This window comes from Apium graveolens, chromosome 10, assembly GCF_009905375.1.
Source record: "Apium graveolens cultivar Ventura chromosome 10, ASM990537v1, whole genome shotgun sequence".
Taxonomy (NCBI): Eukaryota; Viridiplantae; Streptophyta; class Magnoliopsida; order Apiales; family Apiaceae; genus Apium; species Apium graveolens.
This window is the reverse complement of record NC_133656.1, coordinates 20417965-20445216: the sequence shown is the minus strand read 5'-3', so window position 1 is coordinate 20445216 and position 27252 is coordinate 20417965. Positions and strand designations below refer to the sequence as shown.

The 27252-nt window shown below is 40.8% G+C and overlaps 1 protein-coding gene and 2 pseudogenes across 1 annotated transcript in view; 2 read left to right on the top strand and 1 right to left on the bottom strand.

Moving 5' to 3' along the window:
• The first annotated feature begins 2090 nt into the window (after positions 1-2090).
• On the top strand, positions 2091-2224 carry LOC141694562 (5.8S ribosomal RNA; annotated as a pseudogene).
• A 14658-nt stretch (positions 2225-16882) lies between these two features.
• Positions 16883-17785, bottom strand: LOC141690449 (uncharacterized; annotated as a pseudogene).
• A 7726-nt stretch (positions 17786-25511) lies between these two features.
• Positions 25512-27252, top strand: part of LOC141690448 (uncharacterized) — a 2981-nt gene continuing 1240 nt past the window's right edge. Inside the window, exons 1-3 of the mRNA XM_074495246.1 lie at positions 25512-26500; positions 26604-26738; positions 26846-26971. Of these exons, the coding sequence (XP_074351347.1) occupies positions 25512-26500; positions 26604-26738; positions 26846-26971 (1250 nt within the window). The remainder of the gene's footprint in view (positions 26501-26603; positions 26739-26845; positions 26972-27252) is intronic.

The following is a 27252-nucleotide window of genomic DNA, read 5'->3' as shown; positions in this document are numbered from 1 at the left end:
GGCACATATGGAACTCTCTTCGCAGTCAAGAACCCAATGTTGTTTGGCACAAGGCAGTGTGGCACAAACTTTGCATCCAGAGATATGCCCATCACCAATGGTTATCTTGTCGGGATCATTTGAGCACTTTGAACAGACTTCACAGGTTTGGTTTAACAACTACTCAACAGTGCTTCCTATATGTTTGAGGAAGGGAAACCACTAGTCATATCTTCTTGCGTTGTACCTATAGCAGATGGGTTCTAAACAAGCCATTCTCAGTTATTGACATCCCGGTCAGGTGTGGCACTTGGGTGGACTTTTTGGTTAGCATTATTCGGATGGAAGATCGAGTAAAAGGAACTTTGGCCCTGTGCTTTGCTCAAGTTTTTTCTATCATATATGGAGGGAGAGGAATGCTCGAGCTAACAGGAAGGGTGTTTTTGGCCCCTATAAGCTTCTCCAAGGAATTATTGTAGATATTAAAGCTAGGCTAGTTTCTTCTACTTGGTATAATTCTGTTGTATGCTCTAGGTCAGACATTGATAGTTCTGATTTCCATCTTTTGTAGTTGCTTAGATATTTGCTTTCTATCTCAAATCTAGTATGTTAGATTGGTTATAGATAGTCCTATCTATGGCCTATCATGATCATAGGGTTAATCCCTTGTATATTCTTTTCTCTTCTATATCAAAGCAATTTAGCAAAAAAAGCTCATAGTTGGACTTTGGGTTGGGTCGACCGGTCCGCCTTTTGGTATGAACCGGTCATCTCGTCCCTTCTGCCGGCGATACGCGTCCGTCCTTAATTGGTCGGGTCGTGCCTCCGACCTGTTACTTTGAAGAAATTAGAGTGTTCAAAGCAATCCTACGATCTGTATACATTACCATAAGATAACATCATAGGATTTCGGTCCTATTATGTTGGCCTTCGGGATCAGAGTAATGATTAATAGGGACAGTCGAGGGCATTCGTATTTCATAGTCAGAGGTGAAATTCTTAGATTTATGAAAGACGAACAACTGCGAAAGCATTTTCCAAGAATTTTTTCATTAATCAAGAATGAAAGTTGGGGGCTCGAAGACGATCAGATACCGTCCTAGTCTCAACCATAAACGATGCCGACCAGGGATCAGTGGATGCTGCATTTAGGACTCCACTGGCACCTTATGAGAAATCAAAGTTTTTGGGTTCTGGGGGGAGTATGGTCGCAAGGTTGAAACATAGAAGAATTGACGGAAGGGAACCGCCGAGAGTGGAACCTGCGGCTTAATTTGACTCAGCACGGGGAAACTTACCAGGTCATGACATATTAGGGACTGACAGAATTAGAGCTATTTCTTAATTCTATGGGTGGTTGTGCATGGTCGTTCTTAGTTGGTGGAGCGATTTGTCTGGTTAATTCCGTTAACGAACGAGACCTCAGCCTGCTAACTAGCTATATGGAAGTACATCATCACGGCCAGCTTCTTAGAGGGACTATGAGCTTTTAGGCCATAGAAGTTTGAGGAAAGAACAGGTATGTGATGCCCTTAGAGGTTCTGGGCCATACGCATGTTACACTGATGTATTCAATGAGTCTATAGCCTTAGCCGTCAGGCCCGGGAAATCTTTGAAATTTCATCGTGATGGGGATAGATCATTGTAATTGTTGGTCTTAAACGTGGAATTCCTAGTAAGCGTGAGTCATCAGCTCGTGTTGACTACGCGCCTGCCCTTTGTACACACCACTCGTCGCTCATACCGATTAAATGGTCCGATGTAGTGTTCGGATTGCTGTGACGTGTGTGGTTTGCTGCCCGTGACATTGAAAGAAGTCCACTGAACCTTATCATTTAGAGGAAGGAGAAGTCCTAACAAGGTTTCTGTAGGTGAACCTGTGGAAAGATCATTTTCGAATCCTGCGATAGCAGAATGATCCACTAACATGTAAACATATTGGGCAAGCGTCGGTGGGCTTCGGTCCACCATTTGCAAACCTTTAGTAGGTGGCCCCTCTTTGGTGGCCACCGGCCTACGAATCATCTGGGCGCGGAATGTTCCAAGGAATTTAAAATTCAGTTATACGTTCGCACCCCATTGGGGGCGGCGACGTCATTCCAAAACACAACGACTCTCGACAACGGATATCTCCACTCTCACATCGATGAAGAACGTAGCGAAATGCGATACTTGGTGTGATTTATAGAATCCCGTGAACCATCAAGTCTTTGAACGCAATTTATGCACGTATTCCTGGGTGTCACACATTTGCTTGCCCTCAAAAACTCACTCCTTAATGAGGGGTGTTGGTTTTAGGGCGGAAATTGGACTCCCGTGCCGTGTTGAGTGGTTGGCTCAAAAGCGAGTCTCCGTCGACGGTCGTCATGACATTGGTGATTGTAAAAGACCCTCTTTTCTTGTCGCACGTAATCGTGTCATCTAAGGAGCTTGAGGACCCTTAGGCGCTACACAATTTTTTTGCCTTAACTGTGACCCCTGGTCAGGCGGGACTACCCGCTGAGTTTAAGCATATCAATAAGTGGAGGAAAAGAAACTTACAATGATTCCCCTAGTAAGGGTGAGCGAACCGGGAATAGCCCAGCTTGAAAATTGGGCGGCTCTGCCGTCCAAATTATAGTCTGGAGAAGCGTGTTCAGCGACGGACCGGGCCCAATTCCCTTGGAAGGGGTCTCTAGAGAGGGTGAGAGGCCCGTCATGCCTAGAACTTGTTACACCACGAGGCGTTGTCTAAGAGTCAAGTTTTTTGGGAATGCAGCCCCAATCGGGCGGTAAATTTCGTCCAAGGCTAAATACAGGCGAGAGATCGATAGAAAACAAGTACCAAGAGGGAAAGATGAAAAGGACTTTGAAAAGAGAGTCAAAGAGTGCTTGAAATTATCTTGTGGGAAGCGGATGGGGATCGGCGATGCACCTCGGTTGGATGAGGAACGATGTCAAGCCGGTCCGCCGATCAGCTCGGGGTGTGTACCTGTGCGGATTGGCACGATGGCCAAAGGCCGGGATTTAGAAATGCTTGTGGAGATGCCGTCGCGTTGATTGTGGTGGCAGCACGCGCCTCATGGCAGCACAGGCCTACGAGTGCCCTATTCGACCCATCTTGAAACACGGACCAAGGAGTCTGATATATGTGCGAGTCAACGGGTAAGTAAACCCGTAAACGGGAAGGAAGCTGATTGGCGGGATCCCCATATGGGGTGCACCGCCGACTGACCTTGATCTTCTGAGAAGGGTTCAAGTGTGAGCATTCCTGTCGGGACCCGAAAGATGGTGAATTATGCCTGAGCGGGCCGAAGCCAGAGGAAACTCTGGTGGAGGCCCGCAGCGATACTGATGTGCAAATCGTTCGTTTGACTTGTGTATAGGGGCGAAAGACTAATCGAACGGTCTAGTAGCTGGTTCCCTCGGAAGTTTCCCTCAGGATTTCTGGAGCGCGGGTGCGAGTTCTATTAGGTAAAATCTCAACCTATTCTCAAACTTCAAATAAGTAGGATGGCACGGCTACTTTGTTGAGCCGTGCCACACAATCGAGAGCTCCATGTCGGCCATTTATAATTAGCAGAACTGGCGATGCGGGATGAACTGGAAGCCGGGTTACGGTGCCCAACTGCGTGCTAACCTAGAATCCATAAAAGATGTTGGTCGATTCGGACAACAGGACGGTGGTCATGGAAGTCGAAATCCGCTAAGGAGTGTGAAACAACTCACCTGCCGAATCAACTAGCCCCGAAAATGGATGGCGCTTAAGCGCGTGACCTAAACTCGACCGTCGAGGCAAGTGCCAGGCCTCGATGAGTAGGAGGGCACTGTGGTCGCTGTGAAACCTTGGGTGCAAGCCCGGGCCGAGCGGCTGTTGGTGCGGATCTTGGTGGTAGTAGCAAATATTCAAATGAGAAATTTGAAGGCCTGTCGGCAGGGGCCTCGGGAAGAGTTATCTTTTCTATTTAACAACCTGCCTACCTTGGAAACGACTTAGCTGGAGGTAGGGTCCAGCGGCTGGTAGAGCACCGCACGTCACGCGCTGTCCGGTGCGCCCCTGGAGGCCCTTGAAAATCCAGAGGACCGAGTGCCACCCACGTCCGGTCGTACTCATAACTGCATCAGGTCTACAAGGTGAACAGCCTCTAGTCGATAGAATAATGTAGGAAAAGCAAGTCGGCAAAATGGATCCGTAACTCCGGTAAAAGGATTGGCTCTGAGGGCTAGGCACGGGGGTCCCAGTCCCGATCCCGTCAGTTATCGGTTGACTGCTTGAGCTGCTCACGCGGCGAGAGCGGGTTTTCGTGTGCCGGACGGGGGGGACTAGGAACGGCTCCTTCGGGGGTCTTCCCTGTAATAACCCCAATTTTTGGAAAATTTTTGAAACCCTTATGAATAGTGTTTTACTGAATGAGAAAACTTTTCATGCCACACTATGTAGGGGTTCTGTTATTGATCTTCTGGGATATTATTAATACTCTATGTGGTATATAAGTGTATGTAAAGATCGTCAGAATCCAATTTCCGAACACTTGGATTTTTCCCGGAAATCCACTAGATACGGAAAGGATTGAGTATAAGGTAACAGGATAAAACGGATTTAAATTAAAGGATTATAATAGAGGATCATAAAAAGGAATATAATGTATTGAGAAAGGTTAAGGGAACCTAAGTAATAAGATCCCGGGTATGATCCTTCAAACGATAAACGAAAACGAAAGTTAAGCGAACCGTATAACAGATCAGCGGTCATTAGGCAAACGATTAGGAAGTTAAGCAAAGGGATTAGAGGGAGTGATGTCACCCAACCAATGAGAGGAGGACAAAGAGGGTAAGATGATATCACAACATGACATAGGCATGACATGGGAAGGAAGGAGGTGTGGTTGAATGAGAACCACACAAATTCAAGGGCAACAAGGTAATTAACTAAATCAAACACAAAAACAAGCCAACCAAGCCAAGCAAAATCATTTTTCATCAAAATCAAAAAGAACCAAGGCTTGTTCTTGAAGAGCTCTCGGCTTTTTACTATTCAAAAGAGCAAGAAATTCAAAATCAAAGATCCAAGCTTCCTAAATTGGTGAGTTAATTCCCTAATCATCTTCATCCTTAGTTAGGGCTATATCATGAGTTTAAGCCATCAATTCCTTCTCCATCTTCTTCATTTAATCAAAGAAGAAGACTATGAATAGTGTTTTCAAGTTTTTAACTTGAAGTTTTTCTTGTTTTCCTTGAAGATCCAAGCATTCCTAAGACTTCTCAAAGCTTCTTAAGGCTTCCTAGCTCCTCACACCACTTCAAGGAAGGTATACCATCTCCAAACCCTAGATTCCTATGTATTATAAGATGATTTTGATTAGTAGGATGATATTGTAGCTTGATGTTGTGATTTAGAGTTTGGGATTTGAACTGGTATTGAATTGGAATGGTAAATGTTGTTGTTTGGATTAAAAGAACTTAAGAATGGTTAAAGTTAAGCTTAGGCATAAGTATGAATGTTAAAAATTGAATTGGTTGGGGTTGTTATGATGTGATAAGGATGGATGTTGGTTGTATGTTGGATTTGAGGTTGAATTGGGTTGGTTTTGAATGGTTTAAAATTGGGAAATCGCGTAAACATAGCCGTCGTAACGTCCGATTTTCTTTAGACTGTTTTTGTGCATAACATTAGGACCCGAGAACCCCCTGCTAGATTATGACCATTGCCATGTTTAGATAGCTCATGTTACGAGCTTCGTTTTGATATGTAGTTCGTTTGATTCCGATGCACGGTTTAGGAGAAACGACCGTTTCAAGTAACGGCGTTTCGCGAACGAAACTTTTCCCCTCGCCTTACTTTGAAACATAGGTTAAAGACCAAAAAGGGTTAATTAATGCATGAAACATTTAAGGTAAGTGTGTTAGGCAGTTAATAAGACACTCACGAAGGAATCGCCTTAAAACTCATAAAGGTTAAATTATTAAAAATGGTGGAGCCGAGGGTACTCGAGTGACTTAAGAGAATCAGTAAGCACAAAACGAGCGTTAGAGTCTGAGTTGGTTAGAGTATACATGTACAAGTGACTTTGGTTTAATTCCAACTTACTTGTTGTTTATAGGTTACCAGACTCGTCCCGAGCCATTCGTAACCCCCAGTCGCTCAGGCAAGTTTTCTACCCGTTATAACTGTTGTTGTGATGAATATATGTATTGCATTATCTTGCGATAGATGCATGTTGGTTAATTAGCAAATGATGCAATATATTGAAGCATGCTGCTATGGTATATATATATGCATGCCTGTTTCACATTCTTTCCATATATATCTGCTATGGTATCTGTTTCGCATTCGTTTCAAGTATAAGTTTTAATACTTCTACTTCAATTATTTTTATAAAGATTATTCTTTATGGGAATATTATTTAAATAATAATATTCAGTCATTTTCTAAATATTCTGGGGACTGATTTACTTCATTAAATCAGCTTTACTCCAAACACTCTATAAAGTGTTTTCGAGTCTTCAAAATGATTTTTAAAAGTTAGAGCGGATCCCAAAACTCATTTTTATATTTAAGATCTTCCTTTTTAAGGGGATTTAAATACTCGCTCAAAACCTGAGGGATCCGGCTCTATGGTGTATTTTATATTCGCAACAAGGTTGCAGTTTTGGTAAATGAATTGATTACTTACCCAATGTTCGGGAAGTAAGTCCATCTATTGAGTCGGCATAAGCAACATGGGCTCAGTGGGTGTCCATGATAGTGTAAGTGGCTCAGTGGGAGTCCATCAAATACATAAGTGGCTGAGTGGCAGTCCCGCATAAGGTCCTATTGCGACCAGGGTGATGACCAGTGGGGAATTCGTCCATCTACTAGTAGAAAAGGTTACTTATGGGTATCTTTGCCTGATCAGCAAGATATCTGGTTTATGCCAAATTCTTTTCCTTTCCAAATTTATTGGATATTGCAATTCTGTTCATACTTTACATGACAGAGGTTTTCAGGAAATGTATAAAGAAGATGTATATGTGGATATATATATATATATATCAGAACTAAATGAAGTATATCATAACTTCATTTCCTTTAATAATATTTCAAAGATTTAATCTATTCAAATCTTGTCTGGTAGTCTCATCTATGTGATGAACTGTTGAAAGCTCATTATACTTTGAACAGTGGTAGTTCAAGTAGCTTTATAAATGATATAAGTATAGTGAAGTATTTGGTAACTTCATCCCTTATTTTTACTTATATCTAGTAAGTAATTATCTTACTCATGATAAAAGATTCTAGTAAGTATCCATTTAGATACTTATATTATTGTTATCACTATATATTATCTTGCGAGCTGTAAGGCTCACTCTTGCTTTATTTCTTCATCACACAACAACAGTTAGGAAAGATGGCCAGACTCCAGCAGACCCAGCGCAAGCGCGTGGGAAGCGTCCCGCGTCTTCCCGATGATGTTGTGGCTGCTATAGCTGCAGAGGTAGATCTATTGGTAGATCAGGCATTCTATTTTTGAGAATCAAATTATGTATAATTATAACTTGTGGCAGATAATGGAAATTAACTGTAAATTTATCAAGTAATCATTTTGGGTTGTAATAACTTTTAAATTGTGGATTCAAAGACTTGTACTTATTTAAATTTCATCTCTGAGACTATAACGGGTTGTGGTGTGTGTTAGTGTGGGGTCACAGCATAAGGTTATTATTATTAATTAAGTGAAGTGATATTGTGGAAAGAAAGATCGTGACGACCCGAATCCCCGACCCCGGATCTGGGGGTGTTACAGAAGTGGTATCAGAGCTAAGCGTTATAAACCTCAGAGATGATGTGATGTTAAGATAATAAGTTCACAAAGATAATAAGAACTCTTGCCAAGTTCATAGTCGGGCTACCTAACATAGTATTGACAGTTAAAACCCTTATGGGAACCCTTATAAATATCGTGATAGGAGCGTAGTTCGTTATCGTATATGGTAGCGGGACTCCGAACCCTGAGGTTGAGGAGCAACAGCGCGATGATGTTTTATTACTAATTGGAGATCGGATTGTGGATCCGATAGAGTGTCCTAATGCAGGACCGAATGATGTTGATATTGAGGATGTAGCGGTTGAGGATGTTGTCCTAGAAGGGATAGTTGTTGACGAGGATCCCATGGAGGATCCTGACAAGATTGGATAAAGGACCACTGATGAATTGATGACCATGGTTAGGTCGACTACCAGAGGTAGGATTGGCCGGTCACTACCGGAGGTTCGTTCAAGTTTGTAAAGATAGTAACCCCTTTAACGCGGCTTACCCGTAAGACTGAGAAGTTCGAATGGACAGAGAAATGCGAGAACAGCTTTCAAGAACTGAAGCAGAGGTTGGTGATGGCCTCTATGCTGGCATTGCCGGATGGAAAAGGAGATTTTGTGAAGTGTAGTGACGCTTCGCACAAGGGCTTAGGGTGCGTGCTTATGCAGCACGGTAAGGTAATCGCGTACATGTCAAGACAATTAAGGTAATATGAAATTCGATATCCCCGCCCATGAGCTTAGGCTCGTGGCAATAGTTTTACCCTAAAGATTGGAGGCACTACTTGTATGGAGAGAAGTGCGAGAATTACCTAAGCCATAAGTGCTCTAGTACATTTTCACGTAGAAAGAGCTCAACATATGCCAGAGGAGGCAGTTAGAGCTAATCAAGAATAATGATTGGGAGATTCTTTATCATTCGGGGAAAGCCAATGTGGTGGCTGATGCCCTTAGTAAAAAGGAGAGACTCAAGATGATAATGTCTTTGGGAGAGTTTATAAGAGATTTTGGAAATAGTAGTGAAGGTAACCAGAGCCGGTACCGAAAAGCTGTTTGAGATTGCAATAGAGACCGAATTATTGGAAAAGAGCATACGGTGCCAGAGAAAGATGATAAGGGAATAATGAGGAATTCCTATAGAATTTGGGTTCCGAAAGTTCAAGAGCGTAAGGATGAGAACTTAGATGAGAGCCATAGTTTGAGGAATAAGATTTAGAGCAAACCCTGAACGTGATAGTCAGGGAGGTCGCCATCAAGATAGAATGAACCCATGACATAATGGAGTGGAAAATGAGGATTTTAAATTAAAAGATGACCCCAACTATGGGGAGTAGGATGAAACATTTCATACTAAGGAAACAGAAAGTCGAGTAAGGAAAGGAGACCCGAGACGGTACTCCTATACGGCAATTCATGGACCTGTCTAGACAGAACTTAGACTATTATCCCCAACCACCACCTTGAGGAAACAATGCGATAGGAATTTCTTTCAGGACCTTTAAGTCTCTAAGCTCTCAGAGTTCCAAGGAACAGGTTGACCTAGTCGAGGCAAGAGCCTGGCTAAAGGAAATAGAGGAATCATTTGAGATTCTGAATGATTGACGAATCACAAAAGACTATTTTTGTCACTTACCCTCCTAAGAGAGAGACCACCCGCTGGTGAAAGACCAAGAAAGGCACGGAGCCAGAGGCTAGAATAAACTGATTTAAGTTTAGTCAATTGTTTTCGGGAAAGTAATTCCCAAAGATAAGGAGATAGTGTAAAAGCTTTGGAGCTAGAACAAAAGTGGATGAGTATGATGAATTATGAATCTAAGTTGTAAAAGTTATCAAGATTCGTTCTGAGGACACGAATCCAGAATGACGGGATGTTTGGAATCAATACTTATGTTGTGTTAGTTCATGAAATAATGATAAGAGAAAGGAAAATAAAAAGAAACTGAAGTGGAAAGGAATATAAAGGCAATAGAGTTTGAGGTATGATAAGGGAGTTGGGTATGAGGAAACCCTAAAGACTCGTAGCAATAGACATAGAAAAGTATGTAATCGTCAGGATGAGGGTGATTCACCATGAGTTAAAGTTGATGGTTGAAGGCATACGAGTTATGTACATTTTATCCCCTTTAAGTTGGGAGGATTCAAGGAAACCTTTAGATAGTTCGAAGGATAAATAATAAGACGCGGATAGACTAAGGAGACAAGAAAGTAAGAAAGTAGGAAAATTGGATGAAGGAAGTGACCTTCAATAATGTGAAATGTAAGACCGGTGGCTCGATACTCAGAAAGGGAGACGCCAGGTATGAGAGATATCCCAACATTGAGGTGACTGTTGAGATAAACAACAAAAGTAAATAAGGAATTATTAAGAAGAAGTTCACGTTGAACATGACCAATATCTTCCAGAACATCCATGTTATCATTACCAAATCAGGAAAGAAAAGCGGATGACCATTGTTATCTTTTGGAGGCCATATGGATTGACCTCAATTTGAATAAGGATGCTATTATGAAGTTAGGTATAGACTATTGAGGTGGGAATGATGAAGAAGATAATCTATCAAGGATATATGACTTGGTTTATCCATGGATGGATGCATGTACCTTTTCAAAGGTGGAATTAAGGATAGAACATCGGTAACTTAAAATGAATCCTAGGGGAATGCATAAAGATTGGCATTTCACCCTTAATAGGGATAGTATGAGATTTGACAGTATGAATTGGAAAGGATTAAAGTAATAACAACCTTTAAAGAATCAGTGGAGAAATTTTTTTTCAAAAGTATATAGACAATGATTCTAGTATTAGTATATGGTATTTTGATATGCCCTGTATCTAGGGAATACATGAGGAACGATTCAAGGATAACCTTAGAGGTTTTACAAGGAGAAAGGTAATATTCAAAATTCTCAAGAATAGAAATGTGGATAAAGGAAATATGACGTAATTATAGTGTTGCCAAGTGGGGCACGTGTTAAACCACGAGAAAGTATGGATCGAACCAGTAATGGTCGAAATTATTCAGGGCAATTAGGACTTAAGATACAAGATGTTCTAATTATGATTGAGAGTCAGTCATGACAGTGATTAACCTCTAAAGACTGAGGCAATAACTTATGGAAAAATGGTGATTTTTTTTTTACTTATCAGATTTTAAGGAAAACATCTTCACTCAAGCAGTGATCGGAAATAGGGTAGAAAATTTGTGAAAGTGGTTAAAATGAAATTGACTGTAAGGAAATTTTACTATCAGGAAAGGCCAAAGAGGTGGCCGACACTTTAAAGGTAAGAGAATAATTATAGGCGCTTGTGCTAAAATAATATAGTGAGGATGGTTAAAACTGTGAAGGTTGTATTATGGTTTGGAAGATTGACATTCCTTCTGATGACTGTGCAATACCCAACCGTAATAGTAGTTGGTAAAGGTTTAATTCGTGTAATCGCCATGAGCGGGCTATCTATCTTAGGAGGTCCTATCTTGAGATAAGCCAGGACCATGTTTCAAAAAGGACTAGACGAACCTTTGAGTTAAGTCTTCTATTTAAGGCATATGATTAAGAATGGTATTAACCTGCTATCGTTGCTTTGATTGAAACTCTTCTGCAATTTTATCTACTTCATGTCATGAAAGTACGTCAGAGTTTGGAGTGTTCTTCATGAATTGTGATTGGTGGTTATGTTAACTCCTTAGGAGAATTAGATACGAGATGTATGGACTCCGTATGGTTAGCTATTAAGACTTCATGGAAAATGAATGACTACAGTAGGTCAGTGGTGGACCATAGTAAGGCAGCAATGATTCTGCGAGTAATGAGCTGATTACAACCGTGAGAGTTGTATTGGAATGGGTGTTGAGATTGAGTACCACTAATCGGGTCGTGGTAGTGTATAAGTTATCATTGATAGACTAATTAAGTAGAGTATCTACCTAGTGAATTATTATTCTTTCTTATCAATAGAGAGTCATATTATTATACGAGGAAGGTTGCGATGCAAGCATAGAATTCTAGTAACGATGATGTATAGAATGAGATCCCAGATTCGATTTTCGATGTCGAGGGAGTTTCAAAGGTGATTGTGTATAAGCTCGAGGAAGAGCATGGGTCCATAGAATGATGGACGGAATAGCAAATATTTAAGCATGTGAAATGCGATGCGATAATACTCGATGTTGATATAAATACATATATGTTTTGTTCTCCTATGACAAACCTCTATAGTTCAGAGGTAGGTTCCAAGCCAGATATTTTGTGGCAGTATATTTTTTTTTCATATATACAATTCTTTTCAATTCGTTCTTTTCTCTTCTTTTCTTTTCATATAAGCGGAGAAGAACAACCCTTCCAGAAAGGGGAGGTATTGCCGAATGACTATCTATCTGTGTGATAGAAGCCTAGTAGGATACCATCTATTGTTTAATTGCTTGTCAAGTACTAAAGGCTGGCCACCTTCTGTACTAACTATGCGATATAACAAGTGTTCATGATCATAGTGATCTCTCAATAAATTCTTTTACTTCTATATGAAGGATTAAGCTTTCGAAGATAGAAGCAACTGAAAAAGGATAATAAAGTTGTGGTAGTATTCGAAATGGAAACACATTCGTGATACTAAGGTTGACGTGGTTATTAAAAGGTTATAGAACGCTAACGAGCAAAAGTATAACCAGTATAATATTAGGAACGGAAGGTGATAGCGATTACGAACTGGAAAAAAATGGGTATTGAGAAGCAAAAGCTATAATGATTAGAAGCTATGATGAGAGTCTGTGTAATAGACTTGAAAGAATTTGGAATGATCACTTAACGCGGATTAAGTTATCTTACGACAATAGATCATATGTCAGTATTGAGGTATCGCCTTATGAGATCCTTGAGGGAAGACAATGTCGATCTCCCTTATGTTAGGATGAAGTTATAGAGCGCAAGATGCTCGGACCCGCAGTAGTCCAAAGGACCAGGGATATAATAGATCTAATCAGAGGACGACTGGTAGTAGCCAGGAAGGACATAAGAAGTATGTCGATTTGACACGAAAGGACAAAGAATAGGAAGGAGGCAACCTTGTATTGTTAAAAGTATTCCCTTGAAAAGAATTAATGAGATTCGGAAAGAAAGGAAAGCTAAGTCCACCAATTGTTGGACCCTTGGATATATTAAGACGTTTTGGGAAGTTAGCATATGAGCTAGCCCTACCCCAGAACATGTAGCAAGTCATAACGCGTTTCACGTATCAATGTTAAGAAAGGGTAATTCGGATGCCAGATAAATAGGGGCATATGAGTGCATAGACACGCAACCCGACGTAACCTATATGGAGCAACCAAGAAGGGTTATAGAGTAAAAAGGAACAAGTGCTTAGGAGAAGGGTTATCAAACTAGGCGGAGTTTGGTGGTAGAACCACAATGTGGGAAAATTGACTTGAGAGTTAGAAAGTGCAATACTAAGAAGGTATCCCTATTCATTTCTGTCTGATTCCGGGACGGAATCCTTTTAAGGAGGGGAGACTGTAATAACCCCAATTTTTGGAAAATTTTTGAAACCCTTATGAATAGTGTTTTACTGAATGAGAAAACTTTTCATGCCACACTATGTAGGGGTTCTGTTATTGATCTTCTGGGATATTATTAATACTCTATGTGGTATATAAGTGTATGTAAAGATCGTCAGAATCCAATTTCCGAACACTTGGATTTTTCCCGGAAATCCACTAGATACGGAAAGGATTGAGTATAAGGTAACAGGATAAAACGGATTTAAATTAAAGGATTATAATAGAGGATCATAAAAAGGAATATAATGTATTGAGAAAGGTTAAGGGAACCTAAGTAATAAGATCCCGGGTATGATCCTTCAAATGATAAACGAAAACGAAAGTTAAGCGAACCATATAACAGATTAGCGGTCATTAGGCAAACGATTAGGAAGTTAAGCAAAGGGATTAGAGGGAGTGATGTCACCCAACCAATGAGAGGAGGACAAAGAGGGTAAGATGACATCACAACATGACATAGGCATGACATGGGAAGGAAGGAGGTGTGGTTGAATGAGAACCACACAAATTCAAGGGCAACAAGGTAATTAACTAAATCAAACACAAAAACAAGCCAACCAAGCCAAGCAAAATCATTTTTCATCAAAATCAAAAAGAACCAAGGCTTGTTCTTGAAGAGCTCTCGGCTTTTTACTATTCAAAAGAGCAAGAAATTCAAAATCAAAGATCCAAGCTTCCTAAATTGGTGAGTTAATTCCCTAATCATCTTCATGCTTAGTTAGGGCTATATCATGAGTTTAAGCCATCAATTCCTTCTCCATCTTCTTCATTTAATCAAAGAAGAAGACTATGAATAGTGTTTTCAAGTTTTTAACTTGAAGTTTTTCTTGTTTTCCTTGAAGATCCAAGCATTCCTAAGACTTCTCAAAGCTTCTTAAGGCTTCCTAGCTCCTCACACCAATTCAAGGAAGGTATACCATCTCCAAACCCTAGATTCCTATGTATTATAGGATGATTTTGATTAGTAGGATGATATTGTAGCTTGATGTTGTGATTTAGAGTTTGGGATTTGAAATGGTATTGGATTGGAATGGTAAATGTTGTTGTTTTGATTAAAAGAACTTAAGAATGGTTAAAGTTAAGCTTAGGCATAAGTATGAATGTTAAAAATTGAATTGGTTGGGGTTGTTATGATGTGATAAGGATGGATGTTGGTTGTATGTTGGATTTGAGTTGAATTGGGTTGGTTTTGAATGGTTTAAAATTGGGAAATCGCGTAAACATAGCCGTCGTAACGTCCGATTTTCTTTAGACTGTTTTTGTGCATAACATTAGGACCCGAGAACCCCCTGCTAGATTATGACCATTGCCATGTTTAGATAGCTCATGTTACGAGCTTCGTTTTGATATGTAGTTCGTTCGATTCCGATGCACGGTTTAGGAGAAACGACCGTTTCAAGTAACGGCGTTTCGCGAACGAAACTTTTCCCCTTGCCTTACTTTGAAACATAGGTTAAAGACCAAAAAGGGTTAATTAATGCATGAAACATTTAAGGTAAGTGTGTTAGGCAGTTGGTAAGACACTCGCGAAGGAATCGCCTTAAAACTCATAAAGGTTAAATTATTAAAAATGGTGGAGCCGAGGGTACTCGAGTGACTTAAGAGAATCAGTAAGCACAAAACGAGCGTTAGAGTCTGAGTTGGTTAGAGTATAGATGTACAAGTGACTTTGGTTTAATTCCAACTTACTTGTTGTTTATAGGTTACCAGACTCGTCCCGAGCCATTCGTAACCCCCAGTCGCTCAGGCAAGTTTTCTACCTGTTGTTGTGATGAATATATGTATTTGCATTATCTTGCGATAGATGCATGTTGGTTAATTAGCAAATGATGCAATATATTGAAGCATGCTGCTATGGTATATATATATATGCATGCCTGTTTCGCATTCTTTCCATATATATCTGCTATGGTATCCGTTTCGCATTCGTTTCAAGTATACGTTTTAATACTTCTACTTCAATTATTTTTATAAAGATTATTCTTTATGGGAATATTATTTAAATAATAATATTCAGTCATTTTCTAAATATTCTGGGGACTGATTTACTTCATTAAATCAGCTTTACTCCAAACACTCTATGAAGTGTTTTCGAGTCTTCAAAATGATTTTTAAAAGTTAGAGCAGATCCCAAAACTCATTTTTATATTTAAGATCTTCCTTTTTAAGGGGATTTAAATACTCGCTCAAAACCTGAGGGATCCGGCTCTATGGTGTATTTTATATTCGCAACAAGGTTGCAGTTTTGGTAAATGAATTGATTACTTACCCAATGTTCGGGAAGTAAGTCCATCTATTGAGTCGGCATAAGCAACATGGGCTCAGTGGGCGTCCATGATAGTGTAAGTGGCTCAGTGGGAGTCCATCAAATGCATAAGTGGCTTAGTGGCAGTCCAGCATAAGGTCCTATTGCGACCAGGGTGATGACCAGTGGGGAATTCGTCCATCTACTAGTAGAAAAGGTTACTTATGGGTATCTTTGCCCGATCAGCAAGATATCTGGTTTATGCCAAATTCTTTTCCTTTCCAAATTTATTGGATATTGCAATTCTGTTCATACTTTACATGACAGAGGTTTTCAGGAAATGTATAAAGAAGATGTATATGTGGATATATATATATATATATATATGAGAACTAAATGAAGTATATCATAACTTCATTTCCTTTAATAATATTTCAAAGATTTAATCTATTCAAATCTTGTCTAGTAGTCTCATCTATGTGATGAACTGTTGAAAGCTCATTATACTTTGAACAGTGGTAGTTCAAGTAGCTTTATAAATGATATAAGTATAGTGAAGTATTTGGTAACTTCATCCCTTGTTTTTACTTATATCTAGTAAGTAATTATCTTACTCATGATAAAAGATTCTAGTAAGTATCCATTTAGATACTTATATTATTGTTATCACTATATATTATCTTGCGAGCTGTAAGGCTCACTCTTGCTTTATTTCTTCATCATACAACAACAGTTAGGAAAGATGGCCAGACTCCAGCAGACCCAGCGCAAGCGCGTGGGAAGCGTCCCGCGTCTTCCCGATGATGTTGTGGCTGCTATAGCTGCAGAGGTAGATCTATTGGTAGATCAGGCATTCTATTTTTGAGAATCAAATTATGTATAATTATAACTTGTGGCAGATAATGGAAATTAACTGTAAATTTATAAAGTAATCATTTTGGGTTGTAATAACTTTTAAATTGTGGATTCAAAGACTTGTACTTATTTAAATATCATCTCTGAGACTATAACGGGCTGTGGTGTGTGTTAGTGTGGGGTCACAGCATAAGGTTATTATTATTAATTAAGTGAAGTGATATTGTGGAAAGAAAGACCGTGACGACCCGGATCCTCGACCCCGGATCTGAGGGTGTTACATTCCCCGGGCGTCGAAAAGTCCACTCAGAACTGGTACGGACAAGAGGAATCCGACTGTTTAATTAAAACAAAGCATTGCGATCTCTGAATGTCAAAGTGAAGAAATTAAACCAAGCGCGGGTAAACGGCGGGAGTAACTATGACTCTTTTAAGGTAGCCAAATGCCTCTTCATCTAATTACTAACGCGCATGAATGGATTAACGAGATTCCCACTATCCCTGTCTACTATCCAACAAAACAACAACCGAGGGAACAAGCTTGAGAGAATCAGCGGGGAAAGAAGACCCTGTTGAGCTTGACTCTAGTCCGACTTTGTGAAATGACTTGAAAGGTGTAGGATAAGTGGGAGCCGGAAACGGCGAAAGTGAAATACCACTACTTTTAATGTTATTTTACTTATTCAGTGAATGGGAAGCGGGGCACTGCCCCTCTTTTTAGACCAAACGCTCGCTCGCGGGCCGATCTGGGTCGAAGATATCGTTAGGTGGGGAGTTTGGCTGGGTTGGCACATCTGTTAAAAGATAACGCATGTGTCCTAAGATGAGCTTAACGAGAACAGAAACCTAGTGTGGAACAGAAGGGTAAAAGCTCGTTTAATTTTGATTTCCATTACGAATACGAATCGTGAAAGCGGGGCCTAACAATCCTTAAGACCTTCAGAATTTGAAGCTAGAGGTGTTAGAAAAGTTACCACAGGTATAACTGACTTGTGGCAGCCAAGCTTTCATCACAGCGTTGCTTTTTTATCCTTCGATGTCGGCTCTTCCTATCATTGTGAAGTAGAATTCACCAAGTGTTGGATTGTTCACCCACCAATAGGGAACGTGAGCTAGGTTTAGACCATCATGAGACATGTTAGTTTTACCCTACGGATGACAGTGTCGCAATAGTAATTCAACCCAGTACGAGAAGAACCATCGATTCACATAGTTGGTCATTTCGCATGGTTGAAAAGCCAGTGGCGCGAAGCTACCGTGCGCTGGATTATGACTGAACGCCTCTAAGTCAGAATCCGGGATAGAAGCGATACATGTGCTTGCCGCTTGTTTGCCGACCAGCAGTAGGGGCCTTGTGCCCCCAAAGGAACATGTTGTTGGCATAGCCAGCATGGTGAATGTACCACATTGGCGGCCATGAAGTTCAATTCCCACCGAACGGCGGGTAGAATCCTTTGCAGATGAATTAAATATGTGACATGGTATTGTAAGAGGCAGAGTGGCCTTGCTGCCATGATCCTCTGAGATTCAGCCCTTCGTCGCTTAAATTTCTCCCTCCCCCAAACTACGTCATGTAGATCAGAGGCTCATTTTTCTGATGTAGATTTCCATGGGCTATGGACCACAACAAAACTTAGAAAAATCCGCATCGTGCCTCCTCCAACACTTAAGTTTATTCTTTTCTAACTTAGGAAAAAACTCAAATCTTATGTAGGGATGGGGTGACTCCCTCCCACGTGGGCTTTGAGCCGATGGGCTCCAGACGGCTAAGCCCTCAGGGGCCGCGAGGCCGAAAAAGAGCATGTAAGGAAAGGCGATTCCCGTTTGGACTGCATGGGAAAAATCATCCAAAAATCTTACTGCTTATATGCTATCATTTCCATGTGGTATTGCCCAAAACAAATGTGTTTTGGCACCTCAAATCGGCTCCCAAGATAAATCAGCAAAAAAGATTTAGAAAATCAAAATAAAATACTAAAAAATCAGGAAAAATCCGAAAATATTATTTGGAATACTAGAAATTAAGAGCTTCAGTTTGGTGGTGGAAGCGTGCAAAATGGATGAACGAAACTCCGAAAAAGGGTATTGTGATTGCTCGAACACCTAGGTTAAAACTGCTGGAACTTGTGAAATTGCTCAAATATCATATATAGGGGTACCCCCCCTGCACCCTTTTATTCCATGGTTCCCTGACGGGGCCCCCCAAAGGGGGCCCTCGGGGCTCCCAGTCGAGCGGTGGGGCCCCCTTCGGGGTGATTCCCGTCGAGCGACAACCGGTTCGAATCGATTGCCAGAGGCCCAAAATGCCCCAAAGGCCCCAGTGCCCGAAATGCCCCAAAAGCGCCAATGCCCCAAAGGCCCCAATGCCCCAAAAGGCCCCGAATGACCCTAATGCCCCGAAGGCCCCAATGCCCCCGAGCAAAAAGGCACATACGTGAGAACATATACGCACTATGCCTCATCCAACATGCCCCGCGCGCGCAAGCGCGGGTTAAACGGCACCCAAACGGGGCCTCGTCGCCTGGAACGAGACCTCAGGCGCCCAACCGGTGATGATGGAACAAATTTCCTTTAAAACACATGCGTGCACACACACGCGCACGCGCACGTCATACTTACATTGCAGTGCGTAGTGCTTATGTGATGTATGTGCCTTAGGTGCCTTAGGGTCCTGGGGCCTTGGATTAGGTTCCTAGGGCGACCGGCCACCGATTCCAAAAGCGAGAGACTGGAGACCGATTCCGAACAAAGAGATATGGGAAGGGTAAACTGGGCATCAGCCCATCTGAGCAAACGGTGAGCGACCGATTCCAAACAAAGAGAAGTGGGAAAAGTAAAATGGGCGTCAGCCCGTCCGAGAAAACGGGGAGCGACCGGCGGCCATTCAAAAAGGGAGTGGGGACCGGGGACCGATTCCAAACCAGAGCGTCGGAGACTGATTCAAAACAAAAAGAAGGCGGAACTGGGAAAAATAAAATGGGGCCATGGGGGTAATAGGTATTTTATAGATAGGATAGGTGATTTGGGTCCAAGGCAACGGGGCCTTGGGGGTATTAGGAATAGCGTAGTAGGATAGGTGTTGGACAACGGGGCATCAGTGCCTTAGGGCATCAGGTTCCCTTGACATTTGCACAATTGCCCTTGCGGCGATTGATAACCGATTACTCCAGTGAGAAAACACGCGTTCAATGTTTTGCTTAAGATTTCGCAAAACATGTCGTTGAATAGTCATTTGTCACTAGAGGTTGTGTCAGCGTTAGTTCGAGGCATGTTTTTGTTTTACACGCCGTGTTGGGGTAATTACTTATTCATTCAAATACAACTAATCAAAGTAGGATGAAATAATGGTATAGTTATGAACAACTTGTAGCCAAAAAGAGCACTATGTAGAACGCTAGGTATCAAGGTCCTCTAAAAATTCAAAATATTAGTCATTCTTTAATAATAAAAAAATGAATAAAGCTTAGATATTAAAAAAAATATTTTTTAAATGTATTTTTATAAATATATATTAGGAACTAAGTTACATTTTTTGAAATATAATCAAAGGAAAAGATTATTTTTAATTTTTTAATAATTTTTCCTTTAAATTACTAATAAAAAATTTAAAATATATGTTGAAATTCAAAAATTCTGAAAAAATCATAAAAAATCCTAATCTTCATTAGCTATCATTTCCTAGTGGAATCATAAAAAAATATTGAGTTTTGGTATGTCAAATCCCTTCCCGAATTAATTCATAAAAAAAAGATTTATAAAATAAAAATGAAATATTAAAAAAATCTGAAAAAATCTAAAAATATTATTTGGGGTACTAGAATTATAAGCTTTCATTTGGTTATAAGAGAATCAAAGACAAATGATTGGAACTCCGAAAAAGGGCATTGTGATTGCTCGAACACCTAGGTCAAAACTGCTGGAACTTGGGAAATTTCTTAAATGTCATATATAGGGGGGACTCACCTTCTACTAGGCGCGCACGCTACGGCTGTTGGGGCTGCTGGGGGCATCGGGGCGCGCTTAGGGCTTCCTCGGGGCTCCTCATCAGCCACTTTATTGTGGTGATTCAGGTTGCCTCGAGGGTGTCGTGGGAGGCTTTCAGATCTTACCCAGCACCGAGCGGGCTAGCTGAAGCCTCTGTCGCTGACAAGCGATATTGGTGTTCGGCGCCGTTCGGAGTCGCTTCTCAGGATTCCACGAAGCGATAGTAAAGGCCCCCACAAATTTGTCCCTTGAGTTGACCCGAAAACTTTGATTCGTTGTCCCTTTAGTATCGATGGACCGATGTGAAATGTCCCTATATAAGGAGCTGGACTTTGCACACGTGTAGCCGGATGGTGAAACCAAGCATGCTTGCTTCGTTTTCCAGAATAGCTAGATTCTTCTCGGTTTTGAACAAACATGGCTGGTTAGGCGGGGCTAGTATTATGATGCAACTGTTGGGACCTCAGTATGCCAAGCTTGAAGCTTCTCGGTGACCTTTGGCTACCGGTGGCTAAATGGTGCGGTTGAAAGGGTCATGAACTTTGCTGAGTACTATCTCTTTGTTTGTTCAAAACATGAGTCCCTAGTTCTTGGAATTTACTTATTATAGGCCGGTATTGGGGAAGCCTAAAGCTTAACGTGTTCCTTGGTCGTGATTTCCCTATATAGAGAATGAGGTGGCCTTTACCCGTGGATAGCCAGACTGTTAAACCAAGCGTGCTTGCATCATTTTGCAGAATAGCTAGATTCTTCTCGGTTCTGAACAAACTTGGATGGTTAGGCGGGGCTAGTGTTGTGATGCAACTGTTTAGGCCTCAGTATGCCAAGCTTGAAACTTCTCGGTGACCTTCGGCTACCGGTGGCTAAATAGTGCGGTTCAAAGGGTCATGAACTTTGTTGAGTGCTATCTCTTTATCTGTTCGGAGCAGGAGACCTTAGTTCTTGGAAGTGAATGGTTTATTTTATGATATGCGCTTAGAGGTTCATGTTTTCTTTATTTATTATGGTCAGGTCCTTCTTAGACTTTGAGTCTTTTTGGGCTTGTACCTAATGGGTGTTGGAGGCATGTTGTACGTGTAGCGCATGAGTGTTGGTTGGTTTGTTCCGATCGATTGGTTCCCTGCCTTGGCAGCGACAATCGCATGTTCAAACATGTTCCATTCTTCACGAGTGCTAAATATTTAGCCTTAGGTTGGCCTGGCCCCTATACAGCATACCTATTTTCACGGAATTCTCAAGTCTCACATTCACACCTCTATCTCGGTCTAATTGTTTGGTAAGAGGTAGTCCTCGAAGCTCACCTGGATGTATGTCCTTGCTTTGCCATTTAAGCTAGCAGGCACATGATACCCATGTATTGCTCGAATTCTTGTATGTGGAAACATGTTCGGCTTGGGTTATTTTCCACTTTTATGCCCGAAATTATTGTCCATTACAGAAGTATGTCGTGCCCTGCATTGACTAAAGGATGGTATCCGTCCTTTACTCATGCGGAGCCGACAACAAAGAGGAATTCTACATGGTTGATCCTGCCAGTAAGCATATGCTTGTCTCAAATATTAAGCCATGCATGTGTAAGTATGAACTAATTCAGACTGTGAAACTGTGAATGGCTCAATAAATCAGTTATAGTTTGTTTGATTGTATCTGCTACTCGGATAACCGTAGTAATTTTAGAGCTAATACATGCAACAAACCCTGACTTCTGGAAATGATGCATTTATTAGATAAAAGGTTGAAGCGGGCTCTGCTCTTCGCTTCAATGATTCATGATAACTCGACGGATCACACAGCCCTCGTGCCAGCAACGCATCATTCAAATTTCTGCCCTATCAACTTTCGATGGTAGAATAGTGGCCTACTACAGTGGTGACGGGTGATGGAGAATTAGGGTTCGATTCCAGAGAGGGGGCCTGAGAAACGGCTACCACATCCAAGGAAGGTAGCAGGCAAGTAAATTACCCAATCCTGACACGTGGAGGTAGTGACAATAAATAAGAATACCGGGCTCTTTGAGTCTGGTAATTGGAATGAGTACAATCTAAATCCCTTAACGAGGATCCATTGGAGGGCAAGTCCGGTTCCAGCAGCCGTGGTAATTCCAGCTCCAATAGCATATATTTAAGTTGTTGCAGTTAAAAAGATCGTAGTTAACTAAAGATAGTCACCACACACTAAGGTATCAAAACATATTAACTATTGAAATCCATAAGTAAATCCTCTAGAACCCCACGATACCTCAATTACCATATTCATGTAGTCACTGCAAAGCATTTGGGCACTCCTTCTCAAGGTGTGTTCATAACCTAAATGTTGTTTAAACAACTCCAAGGCCTAGGCCTGGTGGAGTCACTAAAGGTGTTGCAAATTTCAAAAAATCAGATAAGCAAGATAATGCAAAGAATTCAGGAGTTACTCCCACAGTTGCAGATGGTAAAGAAACAGGAACTATAGAGGTTGAGACATATGTGAATCCTGTGGTATTTGGGGAATTTCTGGGATGTGATTGGGTTCTTGATGGTGATCAGACTTTGGAAGATGTTCAGCCACATGAGAACAACACGGAAGATGTTGATGAACTAGAGGAATTTGATGAAGTAATATATACTAGTATCTTGGTTAACAAGGAGGTTAATCCAGTAGAGGAAAGTGTGATGGTTGCTGTTGAGAAGACTTGTGCTGTAGTAGAATCTAATGTTGGCATAGAGGTGGCAAAGTCACCAGTAAATCAAAAAAGGAGAAGGGGTCATAGCCAAGATGCTACATGAGCCCCACATGCCACTCAGTCTATGCTTGCAGTGCGCACAACGCCCGCAGCGCCCGCAGCGCCTGCAGCGCCCACAGTAGTTGTAGCACCTCAGGCCCAACTTCACCCAGTTTCTATTGCTTTGAAAGCACCTCATTTTGACTTGATTTATGAAGATGGTTTTACAAAAGTTGTCAATAGAAAAAGCCCTGCATACAAGAAAGCCCCAAACTGACTGTTAAGCCAGTAAGTCTTAGAAAAGTACAGTGAGGCTTGCCTCATGGAATGTTAGGGGGCTGAATAAGGGTCCCCATTAAAAAGAGATTCAAAATTTTATTTATGTCAACAACATTACTTTAAAGGGTATTTTAGAAACTAAAGTTAAGGCCCCTAACGCCTTGGATTTTTCAAACAAGATCAACAAAAAATGGTTTTGGTTGGGATCAATTAGATCAACAAACAATGGAAGAGTCTGGCTTGGTTGGGATCCTGGAGTGTGGTCAGTCTCCATGCACTCTTGCAATGCTCAGGTCAGTTCTTGTTTTTCCACTTTCTTGGAGAAAAACATAACTTTTATGGTCTCATTTGTTTATGCATTTAATGATGCTTGTGATAGAGTTACACTTTGGAACTACATTAGTAATTTTAATCATACTTCCACTCCTTGGTGCTTGATGGGAGACTTCAACTGTGTTGTTAGTTTAAATGAGATCTCAGGTGGGAGGGAGCATTGGACTCCTGAAATGCAGTCCTTGAAGGATTGTGTTGTTTACTCAGGACTTGGGACTGTTAAAACAATTGGTGACAGGTTCACTTGGACTAATAAACGCCCTCAAAATCCAGTGTTCAAGAGGCTTGATCGAATGCTAGAAAATTTTTTGTGGTTTCAGAGTTTTACTGAGGGGTGTGCTCAAATCAAAACTCGAGGGCTTATGGATTACAATCCAATCTTTTATGAAGAACCTATCTAAATTAAACTTGTTTGTAAGCCCTTCTAGTTTTTCAATTTTATGTTGGATATTCCAGGATTTGCTTCTTTTGTTACTTCTTCTTAGGCCAAAAACTGTGTTGATAATCCTTTGGTCCAGTATAATTTTAAATTAAAAATTGTAAAGACTGCTTTTCGAGACCTCAACAAGAGACATGGTGACCTTCAGGTTGCTGTGCAATCCTTGACATATGAATTGAATGAAACACAACTTTCCATGGTCTCAGACAATAGTGGGGGCTTTGCTATACAGGAGCAACTCTTAATTGATAAACTCAACTTAGCTTTACTCCAGCAAGAACATTTTCTGCCTCAAAAATCTAGAGTTAAATGGTTAAAGGAGGGTGATGGAAATAATTCTTTCTTTCACCAGTAATGTAAGGCTAACTGGAATGATAATAAGGTGCTAAGTATTTAAAATGAAGAGGGAGTTCTGGTGCATGGTCAGTAACAATGTGCTGAGGTTGTTGTCTCTTACTTTCAAAAGTTGATGGATAATGCCGTTTCTCGGAGTGATGATCATTCTCCTTACCTATTTAATGTCTGTTGTGCATCCTTGAATAATGCTCAATCAAACTCTTTGATTGATCCTGTCAAAAACTTAATCATCTTCAAAAGTCTCAAATCCATGAAGCAAAATAAGGCCCCGGGACCAGATGGTGTGAATGTCGAATTCTTCTTGGCCACTTGGGAAATCACAGGCCCCTGCTTTTGTGAAGCTGTAAAATTTTTCTTTGATACGGGTATTATGCCCCCAGGGACTAATTCTAATTTCTTATCTCCTATTCCTAAGGTGGCTACTCCCACAAAAATGCAGAATTTTCAGCCTATTTATTTGTGCACTATAATGTATAAGTGCATCTCTAAAATCATAGCATCTCGGCTGAAGAAGGTACTTCCCTCTATTATCAATATGGCTCAATCTGCTTTTATTCCAGGGTGATCCGTATCGGATAACATTTTGCTAGCTCAAGAGTAATTTCATGGTTATGATCGAGATACGGGTTCTCCTCGCTGTGCCTTGAAGATAGACTTGCACAAGGCCATTGATACCCTAAAATGGGAATTCATTCTTGCAGTTCTTCACAAGGTTAAGGTCCCTAACATTATGATAGCTTGGATCAAGAATTGTATTTGCACACCAAGGTTCTCAATTAAACTCAATGGAGTTGTCCATGGCTACTTTAAAGGTGCTTTGGTAATTCGAAAAGGTGACCCTTTGTCACCTTATATTTTTGCCCTCTATATGAACATCCTCTTGAGTTTGCTAGTCCAGGTCCCTTTAGATTACAAATTTCAATGGAGATGCAAAGACTTGGGCATTAATCACCTTTTCTTTGCGGATGATGTCCTTTTTTCCCCATGGGTCCAAGGATTCTATGTTACACATAATGAACAACTTGTCTATCTTCTCAGCATGGAGTAGTTTGCATCCTAGTGTTCATAAAAGCACTAGTTTTTGTGCATGGTTTGATGATTGTTTTGTTATTACCCGTGGAGAGCTTCCTGTTAGATTCTTGGGTGTGCCCCTCATTTCCTCTCAATTATGCATAAATAACTGCCTTCCTTTAATTGAGAGGATTACCAGTAAACTTCATTCTTGGGCAAATTTACTTTTTTCACTGGCAGGGGGGGCCATGTTGATCAAGTACATCATTCATCCAATTCAGTCATTCGGGAGCAACCATTTCTTACTTCCCACTGGTGTGCATTATACCATCCAATCCATGTTGACTAAATTCCTCTGGAAGGGGAATATCAACAACAAAGGTGGTGCCAAGGTGGCTTGGATCTCTGTTTGTTTGCCTAAAGATGAAGAAGGTCTGGGTTTTAAAGACATGGTTCAATGGAACCCAGCTCAAATTTTGCATAGCCTAATCAGGGTTATCACTAAATCAAACTCTCTTTGGGCAAATTGGGTAAACAAGACAGCATTGAAGAACAAGCATTTCTGGACTCTAGACATCCCTATAGACTGCTTGTGGATTTGGAAAAAGGTTTTACGGTTGAGAAGCACAACTTTGCAGTTTATTTCTTACTACATTGTTGATAGAACCTTGGTTTCTTTGTGGTTTGAACCCTGGTGGCAACACTGTTGTCTTGCTAAGTCAATTTCTTCTCCTATTATTGGCCAGTATTTACTCTCAGCTAGTGCTAAAGTTGAGTCTATCATCAATTCAGGAACTTGGTGCTTGCCTAGCATAAACCAAAGAACTCATCACAGGGATCCTCTGCTTCTTTCCTGGTTAGAAGGACCTCACCTCACCCAAATTCAGTATCGAGGAAGGGACCATATTCTTTGGGATGGTTTTGATTGTGCAAAGATCAAAACATGGCACATATGGAACTCTCTTCGCAGTCAAGGACCCAATGTTGTTTGGTACAAGGCAGTGTGGCACAAACTTTGCATTCAATGGTTATCTTTCCCATCACCAATGGTTATCTTGCCTGGATCATTTGAACACTTTGAACAAACTTCACAGGTTTAGTTTAACAACTACTCAGCAGTGCTTCCTATGTGTTTTAGGAAGGGAAACCACTAGTCATATCTTCTTGCATTTTACCTATAACAGATGGGTTCTAAACAAGCTATTCTCAGTTATTGACATCCCGGTCAGGTGTGGCACTTGGGTGGACTTTTTGGTTAGCATTATTCATATGGAAGATCGAACAAAATAAACTTTGGCCCTGTGCTTTGCTCAAGTTTTTTCTATCTTATATGGAGGGAGAGGAATGCTCGAGCTCACGGGAAGAGTGTTTTTGGCCCCTACAAGCTTCTCCAAGGAATTATTGTAGATATTAAAGCTATGCTAGTTTCTTCTACTTGGTATTATTCTGTTGTATGCTCCAGGTCAGACATTGATATTTCTGATTTTCATCTATTGTAGTTGCTTAGCTTTTTACTTTCTATCTCCAATCTAGTATGTTAGATTGGTTATAGATAGTCCTATCTATGGCTTGTCATAGATTATAGGGTTAATCCCTTGTATATTCTTTTCTCTTATATATCAAAGCAATTTAGCAAAAAAAAAGCTTGTAGTTGTTGTTAGTTGCTGTTTTGAGAGTTGAATCTCTTACCCCCAATTTTCTCTCTTTTCTCTCCTCTTTCCACTTTTTTCCACTTCTTCTTTC